Source organism: Cryptomeria japonica, chromosome 1 (assembly GCF_030272615.1).
Source record: "Cryptomeria japonica chromosome 1, Sugi_1.0, whole genome shotgun sequence".
Lineage (NCBI taxonomy): Eukaryota > Viridiplantae > Streptophyta > Pinopsida > Cupressales > Cupressaceae > Cryptomeria > Cryptomeria japonica.
The window spans coordinates 261,505,863-261,522,162 of NC_081405.1; the positions used below are offsets into that span (position 1 = coordinate 261,505,863).

At 33.9% G+C, this 16,300-nt stretch overlaps 1 protein-coding gene across 3 annotated transcripts in view; it reads left to right on the forward strand.

The window, feature by feature from the left end:
• LOC131073766 (uncharacterized) overlaps positions 1–15,902 on the forward strand; it is a 59,873-nt gene extending 43,971 nt beyond the window's left edge. Inside the window, exons 2-13 of one of the 3 annotated variants that reach the window (XM_059217070.1) lie at positions 9,922–10,222; positions 10,330–12,000; positions 12,088–12,153; positions 12,258–12,376; positions 12,505–12,786; positions 12,871–12,960; positions 13,059–13,748; positions 13,853–14,150; positions 14,323–14,412; positions 14,557–14,646; positions 14,738–15,141; positions 15,241–15,902. In XM_059217070.1, coding sequence (XP_059073053.1) covers positions 9,937–10,222; positions 10,330–12,000; positions 12,088–12,153; positions 12,258–12,376; positions 12,505–12,786; positions 12,871–12,960; positions 13,059–13,748; positions 13,853–14,150; positions 14,323–14,412; positions 14,557–14,646; positions 14,738–15,141; positions 15,241–15,657 — 4,503 coding nt within the window. In that variant the 5' untranslated portion in view covers positions 9,922–9,936 and the 3' untranslated portion in view covers positions 15,658–15,902. The remainder of the gene's footprint in view (positions 1–9,921; positions 10,223–10,329; positions 12,001–12,087; positions 12,154–12,257; positions 12,377–12,504; positions 12,787–12,870; positions 12,961–13,058; positions 13,749–13,852; positions 14,151–14,322; positions 14,413–14,556; positions 14,647–14,737; positions 15,142–15,240) is intronic. The other 2 variants (XM_059217071.1, XM_059217074.1) reach the window with 2 other exon arrangements.
• The last annotated feature ends 398 nt before the right edge of the window (positions 15,903–16,300 follow it).

The following is a 16,300-nucleotide window of genomic DNA, read 5'->3' on the forward strand; positions in this document are numbered from 1 at the left end:
GAAATGGAAAAGGTAACAAATGTTGTGTGTACCTTTTATAATAAAATTGGTCATGTGGCTATGAACTACAGAAAAAGAATAGGAAGAGGAAATGCAGGACCCTGGAGATCATCTGGTATGGTCTATTACCACTGCAACAAATCGGGGCACCTGGCAAAATTTTGCAGAACAAGAAACGACAAACTAGTCAACTCTTTCAAGGATCAGAAAGGAAAGCAAAAAGTTGATGTTGAAGAAACAAGAGAAGATATGAACCAGACTTGGAAGAAGAAAGTGAAGAATTGCCAGTAGAAGAAACCATTCCTTCACCTAGTGAAGAGAATCCAACATCGGGGAACATAACAGTAAAACATTTCCGGACCCCTTTTGTAAAACAAGCGGGAAGTTTTTTCAAAATTTGAATTTTGGTGACTTTCTATTGATGTGTTATTAACTGGTATTTCACTTAAGCGGTGAAATTAGGGTTTGTAACCTAAAAGTGTGAGCATTTATTGCAGTTGGTAAAAAGGATAAAAACAAGTTTTACCTTGTCATTTTTACCCTAACTCTTTCGAAAAGAAATTGAAGTGAATTGCAAAGCAGAGCAAGATTGTCTTGATGTGAATTGGTGAATTGCTTTGTGATTAAGAGAAATCAAGTTGAATTGGAAGCTGCAGAGAAGCGAACGGGAGTGCATTTGAACAGTTCAATTGGGAAATGGAGTGACATGCAAGACACTAGGTATTTCTTTGTATACTGCTTCAAAACTTGTTTATCTAGAATGACATCTACTTCTAAATCTGTACAGAGATTGATGATCACTGCTAAGCCTGACAAAGCTCTTAAGGCAGAAAAATTTATGTCGTATAATGCATTATCGCAAGTCCCGAGTGGTGTTGTCTAGCTATATAGATTGCAAAATTGAAGATTTGGGAACTCTTCACATCTATACTCAGCTGAAATCACTCTGTAATAAGGATGGAAAGATTGAAGCTAAATATGCTAGGATTTTTGAAAAAGGGTTTCATAATGCTGCCTACTCTCTTGAAGATTTTGAGGAAGATCACATAAGAATAATCCTAAGCTGAGTCCACAGAGAGAATATGTATCTGGAAAGGACTCACACAATTACCAAGGAAGCTATTAGGGTTGTAACGGGTTATTGCTCAACTAGTGAAGTTCCTGAGCTGAGGAAAATTTCAAAAGACACTATCTTCAAGTTAACCAGTTCTACCTTTGATAGGCGTGCTTTTTCTATCAACAATATTAGAGACCCTGTTGTGAAACTTGTAGCGATGGTGATAGGCAACTGAGTATTTTACTCCAGTAGACTTAACAGTGTTCTATTTGCAACAATTCATACAACACACATAGTGATAATTGATAATGCAGACTATGATATTTGTAAAGCTATTAGAATGCAGTTATTTCAAATTTTGAAATCCATTAAGAAGGACAATACTCAGAAATTCAAATATGGTCAGCTGTTGGATGGGTTATTTTTCTACTTTCAGAACTTTCTACTAGGTATAGGTGACATTGAATGGTCCAAAGAACAACCAGTCAATGCTCAGATCAGGAACAATATTAAGGCTATGAAGAATACCTTTTCAGCTGCCACCAATGGGTACTTTAATGAATTCTAGAAGAAGATGAGCTTGAGAATGAGGATACCTGAAGATATGGTAAAACACTTTGAAAAAGACATAGTCTTCACGGTTACCACTGACTTTTGCTTAATGCAAGCAAGATAACCTAGAGAGGAAGAGATGGAAGATATGAGCTATGAGGTCAATCATGACTTACTAGTTGGCTATGCTAATACTCTGTTAGCATCTCTCAAAGACAAAAGGAAGGCAAAACTGGACATCTTAGCAGTCCAAGCTACACCTACTGAAAGCAGTACTGCACCTGTAGCAAAAGCAAAAGGAAAGCAAAAGAAAAGTGATGAAAAATCTCCTATGAGGAAAACTACAAGGGTGACTCAGAGTGTCCTAACCAAGAAGGAACCAACACCTAAAATATCTGAGAAGAAGGAGAGTGCACCAAAGAAAAGGAATAGGAAACTAATTTTGCAACCAGAGTCTGAGGGTACAGATTTTGAAGAAGAACCTAAGAAGGAAAAGGCAACTGGCAGAACACCTAAAAAGGTAAAGGTAGTGCCAAAGGCAACTACACCATTAGATATTGCCACCTACAAACCTGGCACTATTTTTGAAAGAACAATGAAGTCAGTGGGGAGAAACAAGCCTGATAATGTCAAAGAACATTATGATTCTTTTACTAAAGATGAGTAGAAGCAAACACTCCAACAGGTAATAAATTTGTTGAGTCACTACAATAGATTTCCGCATGATTTAGAGAAAGATATTTCAGTCTCTTTGTATAATACTTTGTTAGATAAATGGGAAGAAGTCACATAGTTAGAAAAGAAGATTATTGATGAAGTATTTGTACAATATTTTCCCACATTATCATCAGATGGAATTAGTGCTTTAGCTGAGGAATACAAAGCATATTTTGATTTTAAAGTAAGAAGACTGAAGCTTCTTAATGCAAAAAGGTCAATTGTTGAGTCCGAGACACATCAGCTAGCCTGTATAATTAAAAAGAGGGAAGAAGCTATCCACTCTAGCAATCTAGATAATACTACATAAGATGTTTCTCTACCGCAGATGTAGAGGAAATTGTTCAAGCTGACATAGTCTATCCAACCAAGAAGAATGATGACTCCATTATTCTTGTTGATGAAGATATTCAGGATACAGTAGACCTATCTGGAGACATTACTACACCAGATATGGATCCTCCTACAATCACAAAAATACAGGATACATCAAGTGATCAACTGGGTAATCAACTAAAAGAGGTTAGCAAACTGGAAACTAAACAACTGGAGAAACCCCAATCTCCACCAGTCATTGAGATCACTCAAAAGGAGTCTACTGAGGAAGTTATTTCTCAGCAAACAAAAGATACAACGGAGAAAAACACAGAAAGAGCCATCATCAAGAGTATACCCCTTGAACCGGCAAAGCAAGAACTACTTGATGATGATGATGAAGATACTTTCAGTATTTCAGGACCTATCGATATGAATACCTTGAGTGTGTCTGAAATGATGAAGATTGCCAATGTTATGCAATCTCGTGCACACAAGAAGAGGTTGAAAGAACAAAGAATTGAGGTAGAGACAATCTAGAATGCAATAGAAATTTTGTCTGGATTACTACCAGAAACCTCTTTCGCACATCTTCCCACTCCTATCAGCAAACTTGATCAGTTAGTTGCAGATGCATCTGATCAAATCAAATCACTTGAAGATGCTGCTCAAATATCTGTTGAGAAGAGCCACAAGAAGGCATGTGGAGATAAATTGGCTAAGCACATTGAAAATGGAAAAATGGCTTTATCTCATTATGGCAGTCTGTTAAAGAAAGCTATTGAATCTGGAGGAAAGTATCTTACCTCTAACTCCAATATTACTTTCTTTTATTCTGATATTTCTAAGAATCAAGTTGAAACTGAGCAGGAAATAGAAAGGTTATGCAAGGAATATGTCCACTCTAGGACTCCATTCATGTCTTTAACCGGTCTATAGATGAATTCCATGACAAACTAATCAGGAATGATAATGAGAGAGCTAAGAGATTCCAATCTCTAAGAGAGCTCAAGATTTAGCTCACCTCATAGATTGACATTCTTCAGAGAGCCTACTCCAGTGCAAAAGCTATTCTTGCTACTACTAAAACCTGCATGCTTGACTCAATGGAAGAATTCAATTCTCAGCTGTTGTCTACCTCTGAGTATACGAATAACATACTAGAATCATGACAGAATGCTCTATCCCAGATGAAGCAGAATTTCAATAATATTTTCATGAGAATAGCCAATGCATGAATTTGTTTCAAATTGTAATTTATGTTGAACTCTTTGATACAGATTTTCCATATATATGTATATATTTTACTTTATCATTTTGGCATTGTTGTCAAAGGGGGAGTAATAATATGTATGTGTGTTTTTGAAAATTTTGTATTATGCATGCATTAAGGGGGAGTATTACATTCAAAGGGAGTATGAGTATATATGTAAATATGTTGTGTATGCACACTTAGCAGTATTGTACTACTCAAAATTTTCTAAGTGTTTCCGTCAATGCCAAAGGGGGAGATTGTTGGCTTGATGATGATTGTAATGTATTAATCACTTGTTGTCATTGATGAAACACTCTCACACACATATATGATTACATTGACTACCGGTATAACTTCAATTGGTTTTTACTACCAACCGGTATGTTTAAGGTCTATCTCTAACCGGTACTTTGTGTCAACCGATATGTGCCTAAGAGATAACTTGTGGTAACACTAAGTCAGCATTAGAATCAGGATGAAGATGAAGAAGAAGATCAAATGGAAGATTCCATGACAACGATTCACTAGTTTTATTCCAACCGGTATTAAACTACTCTAACCGGTATCCGATTTTGTGATGAGTTACCAGCACCGCTTTCTTGACGGTCATTTTTGTGAGGAGTTAAGTTTACTTGTCTAGATACACTGCACCTAGGAAGTTGTGCTCCTATGGTCGACATAAGATATGAATGTCTATTTAAAGACATCTTAGTGAATCATTTGAGGATAGATGATAACAAATAGAGAGTTGTTATGTGAAAAGTGCGAAAAAGATTTTGTTGAAAAGAGATAAGTGTTAAGATGAAGAGCAGTATTGAATGTACTTGGAAGGATCTGATCAAGCAAGTTTTTTGCTACTCAGAACAGATCAAGCCATTCTTGCTGTTCTCTAACCATTACAACGTAATCAAATCCCTTAACCGGGTAAGCTCTAACAAGCTTCATTGTACAAATCCTCTAACAAGGTGATCCATTAGTTTGGATTCTCAAATACTCTAGCGAGGTTACTCCTAGTAGGGTAGTACTCTTAATAGGGTATAAATCATCTAATCAAGCTTGGGATCTCTAACAAGATTCGCTCCTAGCAGAGGTCTTTGTAAGACCTTAACCGACCAGTTTTCTATTACTGCTGATAGTTAACTTGTGAGTTCCATCTCACCATGGTTTTTACCTATTTGGGTTTTCCACGTATAAACACTTGTGTTATGGTGGATGTTCTACTTTATGTGGATGCTGTTATTTCATTTTATTTTGTTTAACTACTTGGTTAAGTTCATCTACTGGTTAGTGTTTAAAGTAGTGTTTGTTTTGGTGTCACTAATTCACCTCCCCTCTTAGTGCTTTTCAAGTCCATCAATTGGTATCAGAGCTTGACTTCTTTGAAGCCTAACCGCTTAGAAGGGAATCTTGAAACTACCACGGGGGACAAAAGCTACTTCAAGATGGCTAGAGAGCTAGAAGCTAGTAGAAATGAAGTTGAATCCCTTAGGGGAAAACTGAAAGCCTCTCAAGTCAAGATCCTATTTTTTCACTTTGCATTTCTAAAGGAAACAATTCCTTCAATTTATTATATAATCAAACACTTCAATACTTAAAAAACCAAACACTATTTTTACACTATTTAATAAAATCTTTTCACAATCCGATAATTCTGAAACTACCTATCAATCACCTTATGATCCTTCCAAACTTTAATGTCAAAACTTGTTACATATGTATTTTTATAAATATATTTGAAAAAAACTTTCTATATATAATAACTTTATCTTATAAAAAATGCACTCCTAATGGAAGTCAAATCTTTTAATAAAAGATGAATAAATGGATGATCAAATCTTTGTTTCTACTCTTCTTTTCTAATGCTAAAGAGAAATATATAAATTTTGTGTAGTAGTATAGGTTTTCTTTGTTCTTATTATGAATTCGCAACTAAAGTTATCGTATTAATAGAATAAAACCTCATATTAAAACTAACATAAAAAAGAAAGGGGTATAACGACAAGAAACATCCTCATAAATAGCTTCAGGTAAATCTTTAATATCTTTATTTATAGAGCATAAAAATCCCCCAAAACTTCGACAAGAACCATAACGCTCACTTCATCTAAACTTGTAGAAACAAAAAGATGAACTTGATGGAGAGTTGAAACAAAAAATATGAGGAGGAGGAAGCCATTTCATAGCCCATTAATTCTGACCACATATAAATACTACTTGATGTCCTTATGCACCTACTTCTATTGAGCCTCCAAAAAGAATGTCCAAATATAGCTCATCTGCCTCAAACAAATAGTGGCACCATTCATCCTTCACAGGAAATCATCAACATAAGTTCCATGATTACCTTCAACATCATCGAAAGCTCCATCTCCACTATCCATGCAAGAGGAATACACCATAGTCAATCACCTTCACTCACCCTCATTAGAATCCTCATCTCCATTGCCCAAATAAGTTGAATATAGAATAGTGACTACCTTTGCCTTCGCTATGGTTTTTTTTGCTCCAATTTTTTTCTCCTAAAGACTCTACTTTAGACTACAAGTAGAGAGGCACATCTCTTTGTATTCAAAATTGGAAATTAATTGATTCACCATCCTCGACACCTTCATCCTCAAAAGGGATAACATCTATAGCGTCATCATCCTCATCTCCATTGTATGTTTCTTTTGAAACATCCACACTCTTGAAATGTGTAGTGCAAGAAAAAATTCCCTTGTTCCCACACCCACTCCTACCATTGTAATAAGGCCCATATATAGTTCTTCTTCATTTCTTGCTTGTCATCAAATTTTTGTATCCCAAAAGTTTCTTAAAATTGGACTGACCTTATGATATTTCAACTTTTCTCAATAGAACCACAATCTGGATCACCTTGCACCTTGAATACCTAATATCCACAAAATTCACCAATTAGTGATTAGTCCAATTAGTCAAAAACATATATCATGCATTAATTTTGATAGATAAAATAAGTAATAATGACAATCATTAATAGTATAATTAATGAATCATAAACACCCTATGCACACACGCACACACGTGCATAATTCAATAAAATTTAGTGAATACAAGTTCCACCCCTAGTATAAATTACAACTTGTCTAGGTGTCTCACAAGAAAATAAAGGGGTTCCTAGGGGATGTGAAAACAATACCTAGACTTCAAAACGTTAACTTCAAGACCTCACATGACATTATTTTTTCATTAGTGTTGTCTTGAATTTTTGGTACATGATATTAATTCATCAATTACTATAGATAGGCTAATAATGCCCAAAGGTTCATTCCTTCTCATTTTTATATTAGATTAGATCTCTATATTTGTTGAGGATTTGTGTATCTTCTTTTATCATTTTTTGTCAAATATATATAAAAAACAACATAATTCTCACTTTGCATTTCTAAAGGAAAAAAATTATTTTCATTTAGTATATAATCAAACATTTTGATATTTTACATCAAAGAATACTTTCATACAACATTTAATAAAATATTTTCACAATTTGATAACTTAAAAGCTACCAATTTCCATATCTACACTTCCAAACTTCAATTTGAAAATTTATTAAGATAAAATAGTTTTATATGTAAGAAAAAACTTATTTCCTTTATATGCTTACAAAACCATATTTAAAATGGAAAGGAAATTTCAATAACCATAAATACCTCTTCATCCCAATACTCCAAAGGAAAATATAGAAATCTAATCAAAATAGGAAATTTGAAGGAGTCTTCTTTTAAAGGATTATAGCCAAGAGACCATTTATAAGACATGTCATTTTACCCCATAAAACAAGGACCTTCTAGTAGATCCTAAGAGAAATCATCAAGGTTAGAAATGAAAAATAAGAAAACTTTATTTAACAAAGAGAATAGCTCAACTTGGCCCCTTAAATATTATTTTAAAATAATCCTTCTTCTATAGCATCTTGATGTTGGGTAATTACAACAATATCTCTCATTGAGAAAGTTCTCAATACATACAATTGACTTAGTGTTAACCATACTAGCACGCTCGACATCGACATCATTGATGTGGGTAGTTTGTATAATAGTATCAAGCTCAAAAGTATGCAAAGATGAGAAGAGATGATAAAAAACTATCATACCACAACCGAAAGATGGAGATGTTGCTATAGAGGGACTTGAGTAAGACTATTGGGTGAAATCATTCCCAACTAAAGTTATTGTATTAATAGAACAAAACCTCATATTAAAAATAACATAAAAAAGAAAGCTGTAAAGTGACAAGAAATCTCCTCACAAATAGCTTTATGTAAATCTTTAATATCTCTATTTATAGAGCATAAAAATCCCCTAGGACTTGGATAGGAACCATAACCCCCACTTCATCTAGACTCATAGAAAACCTAAAGTGAGCCACCTCATGGGAAGGAGCCACAAAAAGATGAGCTTGATGGAGAGTTGAAACAACAAATATGAGAAGGATGAGGCCCTTTCATAGCCCATGAATTTTGACCACATCCAAATACTACTTGATGTTGTCATGCACCTGCTTCTATCGAGCCTCTAAGAGAATGTCCAAATATAGCTCATTTGCCTCAAATAAATAGTGGCACCATTCATCCTTCACAGGAAATCATCAACATAAGTTCCACGATTACCTTCAACATCATTGAAAGCTCCATCTCCACTATCCATGCAAGAGGAATACACCATAGTCAATCACCTTCTACCTCATTAGAATATTCATCTTGATTGCCCAAAAAAGATGAATATGGAATAGTGACTACCTTTGCCTTCACTATGGTTTTTGTTGCTTCAATTTTTTTCTTCTCAAGACTCTATTTTAGACTACGCCTAGAGAGGGCCATCCTCTTTGTATTCAAAAGGGGAAATTAATCGATTCACCATCTTCAACACCTTCACCCTCAAAAGGGTCGACATCTGTAGAGTCACGATCCTCATCTCCATTGTATTTTTATTTTGAAACATCCACACTCTTGAAATGTGTAGTGCAAAAAAAACTTCCCTTGTTCCCACACCCACTCCCACCATTGTAATAAGGCCCATATATAATTCTTCTTCATTTCTTGCTTGTCATCGACTTTTTGAATCCCAAAAGTTTCTTGAAATTGCATTGACCGTATGATATTTCAACTTTTCTCAATATAAGCATTTCTAAAGGAGAATTTTCTATAACAATTGACATAATTCTCACTTTGCATTTCTAAAGGAGAATTTTTTTTTCATTTAGTATATAATCAAACATTTTGATATTTTACATCAAAGAATACTTTTATACAACATTTAATAAAATATTTTCACAATTTGATAACTTAAAAGCTATCAATTGCCATATCTATGCTTCCAAACTTCAATTTGAAAACTTATTAAGATAAATATTTTTATATGTAGAAAAAAACTTATTTTCTGTATATATGCTTACAAAATCATATTTAAAATGGAAAGAAGAAAAATAACAGACATAATAACTTGATTTTATGTTTAATTCTCAATGAAAAAAAAAACATGGATTTCTACATTATGTGAAATATTTTAATAAATAATAAATAAATTGATGATAGAATTGTTTTGATTTTAGACTCTTATTATTATATTTAATCTTTGAAAATTAAAAAGCTTCATTATTTTTGTGAACTCATTAATATATTAATGTATTTTTATCATAATAAAATCTTCCACAACTTGTGACTCTTGGATTAAGGATCTCTTTTAATTCATTAGTCATATCGCTTCATGGTTGAAAGTGACGAAAATATTAGACGAGGGAGATTTATGAAATGTAGAAAGAAATGACACCAGAAAATATTAGAAGAAATGATTGAAAGTGACGAAAATATGTTACATGAATGAAAAGTGTCGTCTCTGCTACTCTTCTTTTCTAACGCGGAAGAGATATATATAAATTTTATACTAAATCGAGTAGTAATATAGTCTTCCTTTGTTCTTATTATTAATTGAGTGAAATTCAATATTATTATAGCATGCTCTTTCTTCTTGAAGTTCAAAGTTATTTGACTGTTTTAAATATTGTGTAGGAGAAACAGGAAACCATGCCGACCAAGCTGAAGTTCAAGATAATAAATTTATTAGATGCAATGCCAAATGGGTACCGTTTGGCCACGGTTGAAGAAGTTAAAATTAATTTGGACACCCTTAAACACCGAGCATTATTTGAAAATTATAAATTCAATGAACGTGGATTCCGTCTTTTGGACGGTGGCCTCTTGTTGCCTGACTATCGACTTGAACATGTTTTCGATAGATTTTATTGGTCGGTGGTGGTGAAGGAAAAAGAGCGAGAGGAGGATGCAGGCGTTTGGAAGAAAAAAGGGTCAGGTATTACGAGGGATTAATTGTAGGGGTTATTCATTATTTCAGTTTGTATTGTCTCTTATAAATTCATATCGCTTTATATAATTATCTTCTTTAATGTGATATTACAGCTTGTTATCCATCAACTGCTGATTTGTTGAGAAAGCAAGTCTATGATGGAATTATTCTCTCTCCACAAGGGAGACATACTGCAATGGCCAGTGCTTCCATCAATTGTGATGCAGAGGTTATATATTGGCTGCTCAAAACTACAAACCAAATAGAGCTTCAAGGTTTTACAAATTTTCTCAAGTCAAAGAAAATGAAGGATCATACATATTATTCGAGACAAGGAGTTGAATTTTCTGAAAATTTGTTCGAAAGTTTGTCGGCTTCTGAGTTTCCACTACAGTTGCCACTTGAACATGATCATTTCATGAATCATTTCCTAGCTAATGACATTTTCAAATCATTCTACAACCCCATTGTTTATGTTGAATTGTTGGTAGAGATGTACTCTACTAATATTGTTCACTACAAAGGTAGAGATGGTGTGTCCCTTTTGGATCAAGTTACACAAAAAGCTATAAATAATAAATATGAAGATTGGATTCCCACATTGACAAAGCTCTTGTCGGTATCTCAGCATTCTGTAGAAAATCAGGTTTCTGAGATTAAGCATCGCTTTGGAGACATATTTATTGAGGCAATTGAAAGAGGGCATGCGCAACTTGTAGAAGATTTATTAAAATTGAAAGATGATTACATTGAACAACTCACTACAGCTGTCTGTATGAAGGTTGCAGCAGGGATCGTATGTAAAGGCTATCTGCAATGCCTGCCTGATTTGTTAAATTTGTTAAAGCAAAAAGTTGGAAATGAGCTCCCACAAGACAAACACGGAAAGACACTCTTTCATTATGCAGCCGATTCACAAAATGAAAAAGTCTTCCCATTGCTTGCTGAGACGTATCAAGATATGTACACAGAGAGAAAAAGGGATAAATGGGGAAGAAACATTCTTCATTGGGCAGCACTCAACGGACAAGCCGACTTTTGCAAAGTTTGCGTAGATGATTTCCAGTTAAAAGTAGATGCAAAGGATAGTTTTGGCCGGAATTCTTTACATTTGGCAGCTCAAGGAAAGAAGGGACACCTTGTTGTGGGTTATTTAGTGGAATCATCCTCAGTGAACTTAATTTATGTAAGGGATGATGAAGGAAGAACACCCTTGCACTTAGCATCTGCAAAAGGCAACATTGAAATGGTTGAGAAACTATTATCTTTCAGCGCGGATAACCCTTCTCAAGGGATACATTACATTAAGCAAGTCGATGGCTTGGGGAAGACCGCATTGCAAATGGCAGCAGGTGGAGGCCATACGCGTATTGTGCGGCTATTATTGGATAGAGGATGTGATCCCTTATCAGAGCGTGATGTCAATGGAAGCACAGCATTGCACTATGCCGTTAAAGTAAAGGATGCAGAGGTTGCATTGGCCATGTCGCAGAGCCTCCTAAATAAATATGAGATTGAAAGTAAAAAAAAATCACTTCTGTTGTGGGCCTCAGCAGGCGGCATTGGCACTGCAGATGAAAGTGAATGGGTAGATCCTTCGGTTAAAGATTTCTTTTTACAGGCGAAGGCAAGAGATGACACTAATTTGTTGAAGGCAGCAGCAGAGACTAAGAATGCAGAAATGACCTGGGAGCTTCTAAATAGAGGTGCCCGTATGGCAGATCTTGACCATTATAGAGAAAGAGAAGATGATGGAGATGAACAAATAAGGAATGCAAAATTGGGTAAGCAATTTTACGTTATCATTCTTCATAATGTAATATAATTTCGCAGTTCTTTATTGCATTTTGATTATTAATTTATGGTGTCAGTAATAAGAGAAATAGATATAGCAAAGGAGCACGGACGAGATAAACCAAGCCTGAAGGATAATCTCGGTAATTTATATGAATTTGTAGTTTCAGTCTTCAATTGATCTATTTAATGTGGATCCTACCAGATCGACCGAATATAAAACAAAACATTTGTTCAATTTGTGTAGAAAGAAATGTTTTAGCCGAAGGTCTAGCTGCTCTATTTTTGAATAAATTTATAGAATCTCCGATTACAGTGGGCATTTCTGGTGAATGGGGCATGGGAAAATCCAGCCTCATGATTCAGGTGCGTTTTACTTTTGGTATAGAAATAAATTTCAGTTTTAGTTTTGGTATAGAAATAAATTTCAGTTTCCAATAAGTACTTGTTTCATGATAACGAAAAACTTAAATCCTTCCAACTTGCACATGTAGATCGAAAGCATTCTGTTGATTGCAGCCTCTCAGTTGTCATTTCCAAATCTCCTCCGTTCTGAAAAATTTGCTGGAGCAGAGAAGATATCATTGAGTACTAAAGGTCGAAAGATATACACAAGGATGAAAATCGCCATGAACAAATTATTCTCATACAGCGAATATCATGATCTGTCGTATGATGAGCATCCATTTCGCCCTTTCCCTCTCCGTCTGCTACGTAGAGCAATTTTCCTTGGAATAAACAAGATATACAAATTATTAACATCCAGCAAGTCAGAGGTATGTTTTAGATATATTTTTCTTATAAATTTCTTCAGTTTAACAAAAATAATTATAATATCATAATTCATTCATTTTGAACAGAGAGGGCTGGTGAAATTGTTGGAGGAATATCATCCCCAACGCCATGGCATTTATAAGTCCCTTGCATGCATGGATATTCATAATCAAATGGTGAGTTGAAATTAAAGATTTTAAACACATAAATAACTATTAATTGATCAATAATTGTTCTATTGATATCTCTTGCTTCTATTTGTACTTATGTTCAGCTAAGTTCACACAATAATGGAGAGAGTGAATTCCAACAAATGAGGGGAGTGCCTCGAGTTTTGACAATTCGATACAACGCCTGGCACTATCGTGATGAGCATGAAGCTTGGGCTGGGCTAGCAGTCACAATCACAAAAGAAATTGAGAAGGCAATTACTCGAGCACAATGGTTCAGTACATGCTGGAGATATAGTTGGGCTAAAAACAGTGTGAACATATGCATACAAATATTTTTACCTTGTCTGTTGGTCACATTTCTAGCAGGTTGGGTGGCTTGGGCAGCTTGGGCCTTATTAAGAAATGCTAAATTCAAAGAGCTACAATATGGATCCATACCTTGCACTATCATAGCAATTGTATGGGTGGTATTGAAATCCGTTATTTCAGTTGTGAAACCAGTGAGCACACAGATGATGGGATACATAAACTCACCAGATCATACAGTTCATCTTGGCTATCAAGAGCAAGTCATATCTGATATACATTTCTTGAAAGGGGAACTTGGAAGAAAGCCTCACTGGTTCTTTTCTTTTATTTCTGGTGAATGGTGTAGAAATTGGTTTGGGTTATATCCTGACAATGTTGAAAATACATGCATTCCAAAGTTTAGGCCAGCTTCGGAGGGTCAACTTCGAATAATAACCTTCGTTGATGACCTCGATAGATGTGATGAAAAAGTTGTTTTACAGGTTCGTTGAAGTCGGTCAATTTGTTTTGGGTTTCTATGTTTTCATTTTAGCATATTTTATTTTAGGAGCTAAAATGATTTTGTTTTGTTTCTTAAATAATACAGGTTTTATCGGCTATAAATCTGGTATTGGCCGAGTGCAAGATTAATGTGATTTTGGGAATAGATAAAAAAATGATTCAAAGAGCAGTTGAGAGACATTTTAAAGATAATAACGATAAAGATCTAGCAGACAAGTTTATTTGTAAAATCATTCAGATTCCTTTGAGTTTGCCAGATCCTACAGAGAAAGAATCTGATAAATTTCTACAATATTATTTAGGACACCAACCCCCTTTAAAAACTACACTTGGAATGGAAGACAATGAAGATACAGATTATGGTGATATAGATACAGATAATGGTAAAGTACAAGAAAGTTTTCTTTCTACACAACACAATCAATAAGTCCTAAAAATTAATGTATTATAATTATTTTTTTAATAATTAAGTAGACTAAAGATAAATTGGTGTGAATCAATATATCAATTAGTTTGTATGGTAATTGTCATGTTTTTGTCTTTGTGTATCTACAGATGATGAAAATACACAAAATGAAGGAGTAAGAGAAGAAAATGCAATGGTAAATATTGATTGTTCTAATGGATTAAGCACAAGTTGTCAAGGTAAGTATCTCAATAAGTCTTAAAAATTAATGTATTATAATCATTTTTTTAATAATTAAGTAGACTAAAGATAAATTGGTGTGAATCAATACATCAATTAGTTTGTATGGTAATTGTCATGTTTTTGTCTTTGTGTATCTACAGATGATGAAAATACACAAAATGAAGGAGTAAGAGAAGAAAATGCAGTGGTAAATATTGATTGTTCTAATGGATTAAGCACAAGTTGTCAAGGTAAGTATCTCAAATTTTCAAGTGATACATTGAGATCATTTCAATTTGCAATGAAAATATATTTAAAGAAATCATAATTTTAATTATCTAGCAGGGCTTATCAAAAAGGTGTGTCATTGGTCCACTTGCCTCTTTCAAATTTTGTGTTTGCTTGCTTGCAACCTTTCAAGTGAACTTCGACAAATGGATGATGAGTTAAACACAGAAGGAATCCATTCTTTGAGATTCTCAAAAGGTGTATGCTTAACAAGAGAAATGTTACTATCGAATTATAGCCTAGAAGAAGCTACAACTTTGTATGATTTGAAGAGATTTGCCATTGGTACCCAAAAACTTCCTCGTGAATGGAAACGCTTTTTGGACTACCGTAAATTTGTATGCAATGTTCTTTCCATGAGAGGCAAAGTATATAGGCTACTAAATTGGAAGCTAGAACTGGTGGCTTGGATATTTATTTGTTGGAATTGGAAGCATGAGATGAACACTCTCATCAAGGTTGGCTTAATAATTTTGCATTCATTTACTTTTTGTTTGATGTAATTTAATATATTTGTTGGTAGAAATATAAATCTAACCATAAGTTTTAAAATGCAGGGCTGGCATAAATATACAATTATATCCTCGAAAGGTGGAGATGAAGTAGAACATGTATATGGGCCTTCACTTAGACAAATTGTTATGAATTATGTTATTGAGTTGCCAGAATTACAAAGTTTTCTAGATATTGATGCTGATTTGGTTAGAGATGGAGAATTAAATAGTAGAACAACAGAGGCACATAGAATTGAAGAAATCCAAACCAAATACTTCAATTGGTTTAACTTATTAAAGGCATTAAAAATCCAAGATGTTTCAATGAGAGGTATTCAACTCTTTCAACAATTTCGACTTCATTGTGAAACGGATAATCTTCCATGGCCTTTGCTAGAGTCTCATTATAGCCAAGAAGAAGTTGATACCTTGGATGAAATCAAGATGTTTGCCACTAGTAGGCAAAAAAATTCCCATTAATGTAAACATTTTTGGAACAATGAATTTGCACGTAATATTCTTTCTATTGTAGGAAATGTACACAATCTATCTAGTTAGAAAGGTAGAATTGGTGGCTTGGGTATTGTTTGTAAGCAATGGAAGCATGTGATGAACACCATCATAAAGGTTGGCACAATAATATTTCATTCGTTTCTTCTTTGATTGATTTTATAACTTAATATATTTGAAATTAATATCTTAAAACTAAATGATTTCATTTTTTATGTGTAGGGTTGTAACAAATATGTAGTTGTAAAATGTATGATCAAGGAAAATATATGGAATCTGCTGATGAGGTAAAGAATCATATATATATATGGACCTTCACTTACAAAAATAATCAAGTTATGTTAATTTTAATTTCAATAAGGATATTTGAACAAAAGATGGCCCTGTCACTACAATAATTGAAGAAAGCCAAACCCAATATCGTAATTGGTTGAAATGATTAAAAGCCTTACAATATAATATATTTCAATAAGAGGAATTCTATTATTAGTTCCTCCCATCTATAGAAATTATTATTTTTTAAATGGCTTAAATAGTGATTAATCATTGTCCTTTTCAACCAATCAATTTAAAAAAAGAAGTCAAACTAAAATAAATTTTTAACTTTTCAAAA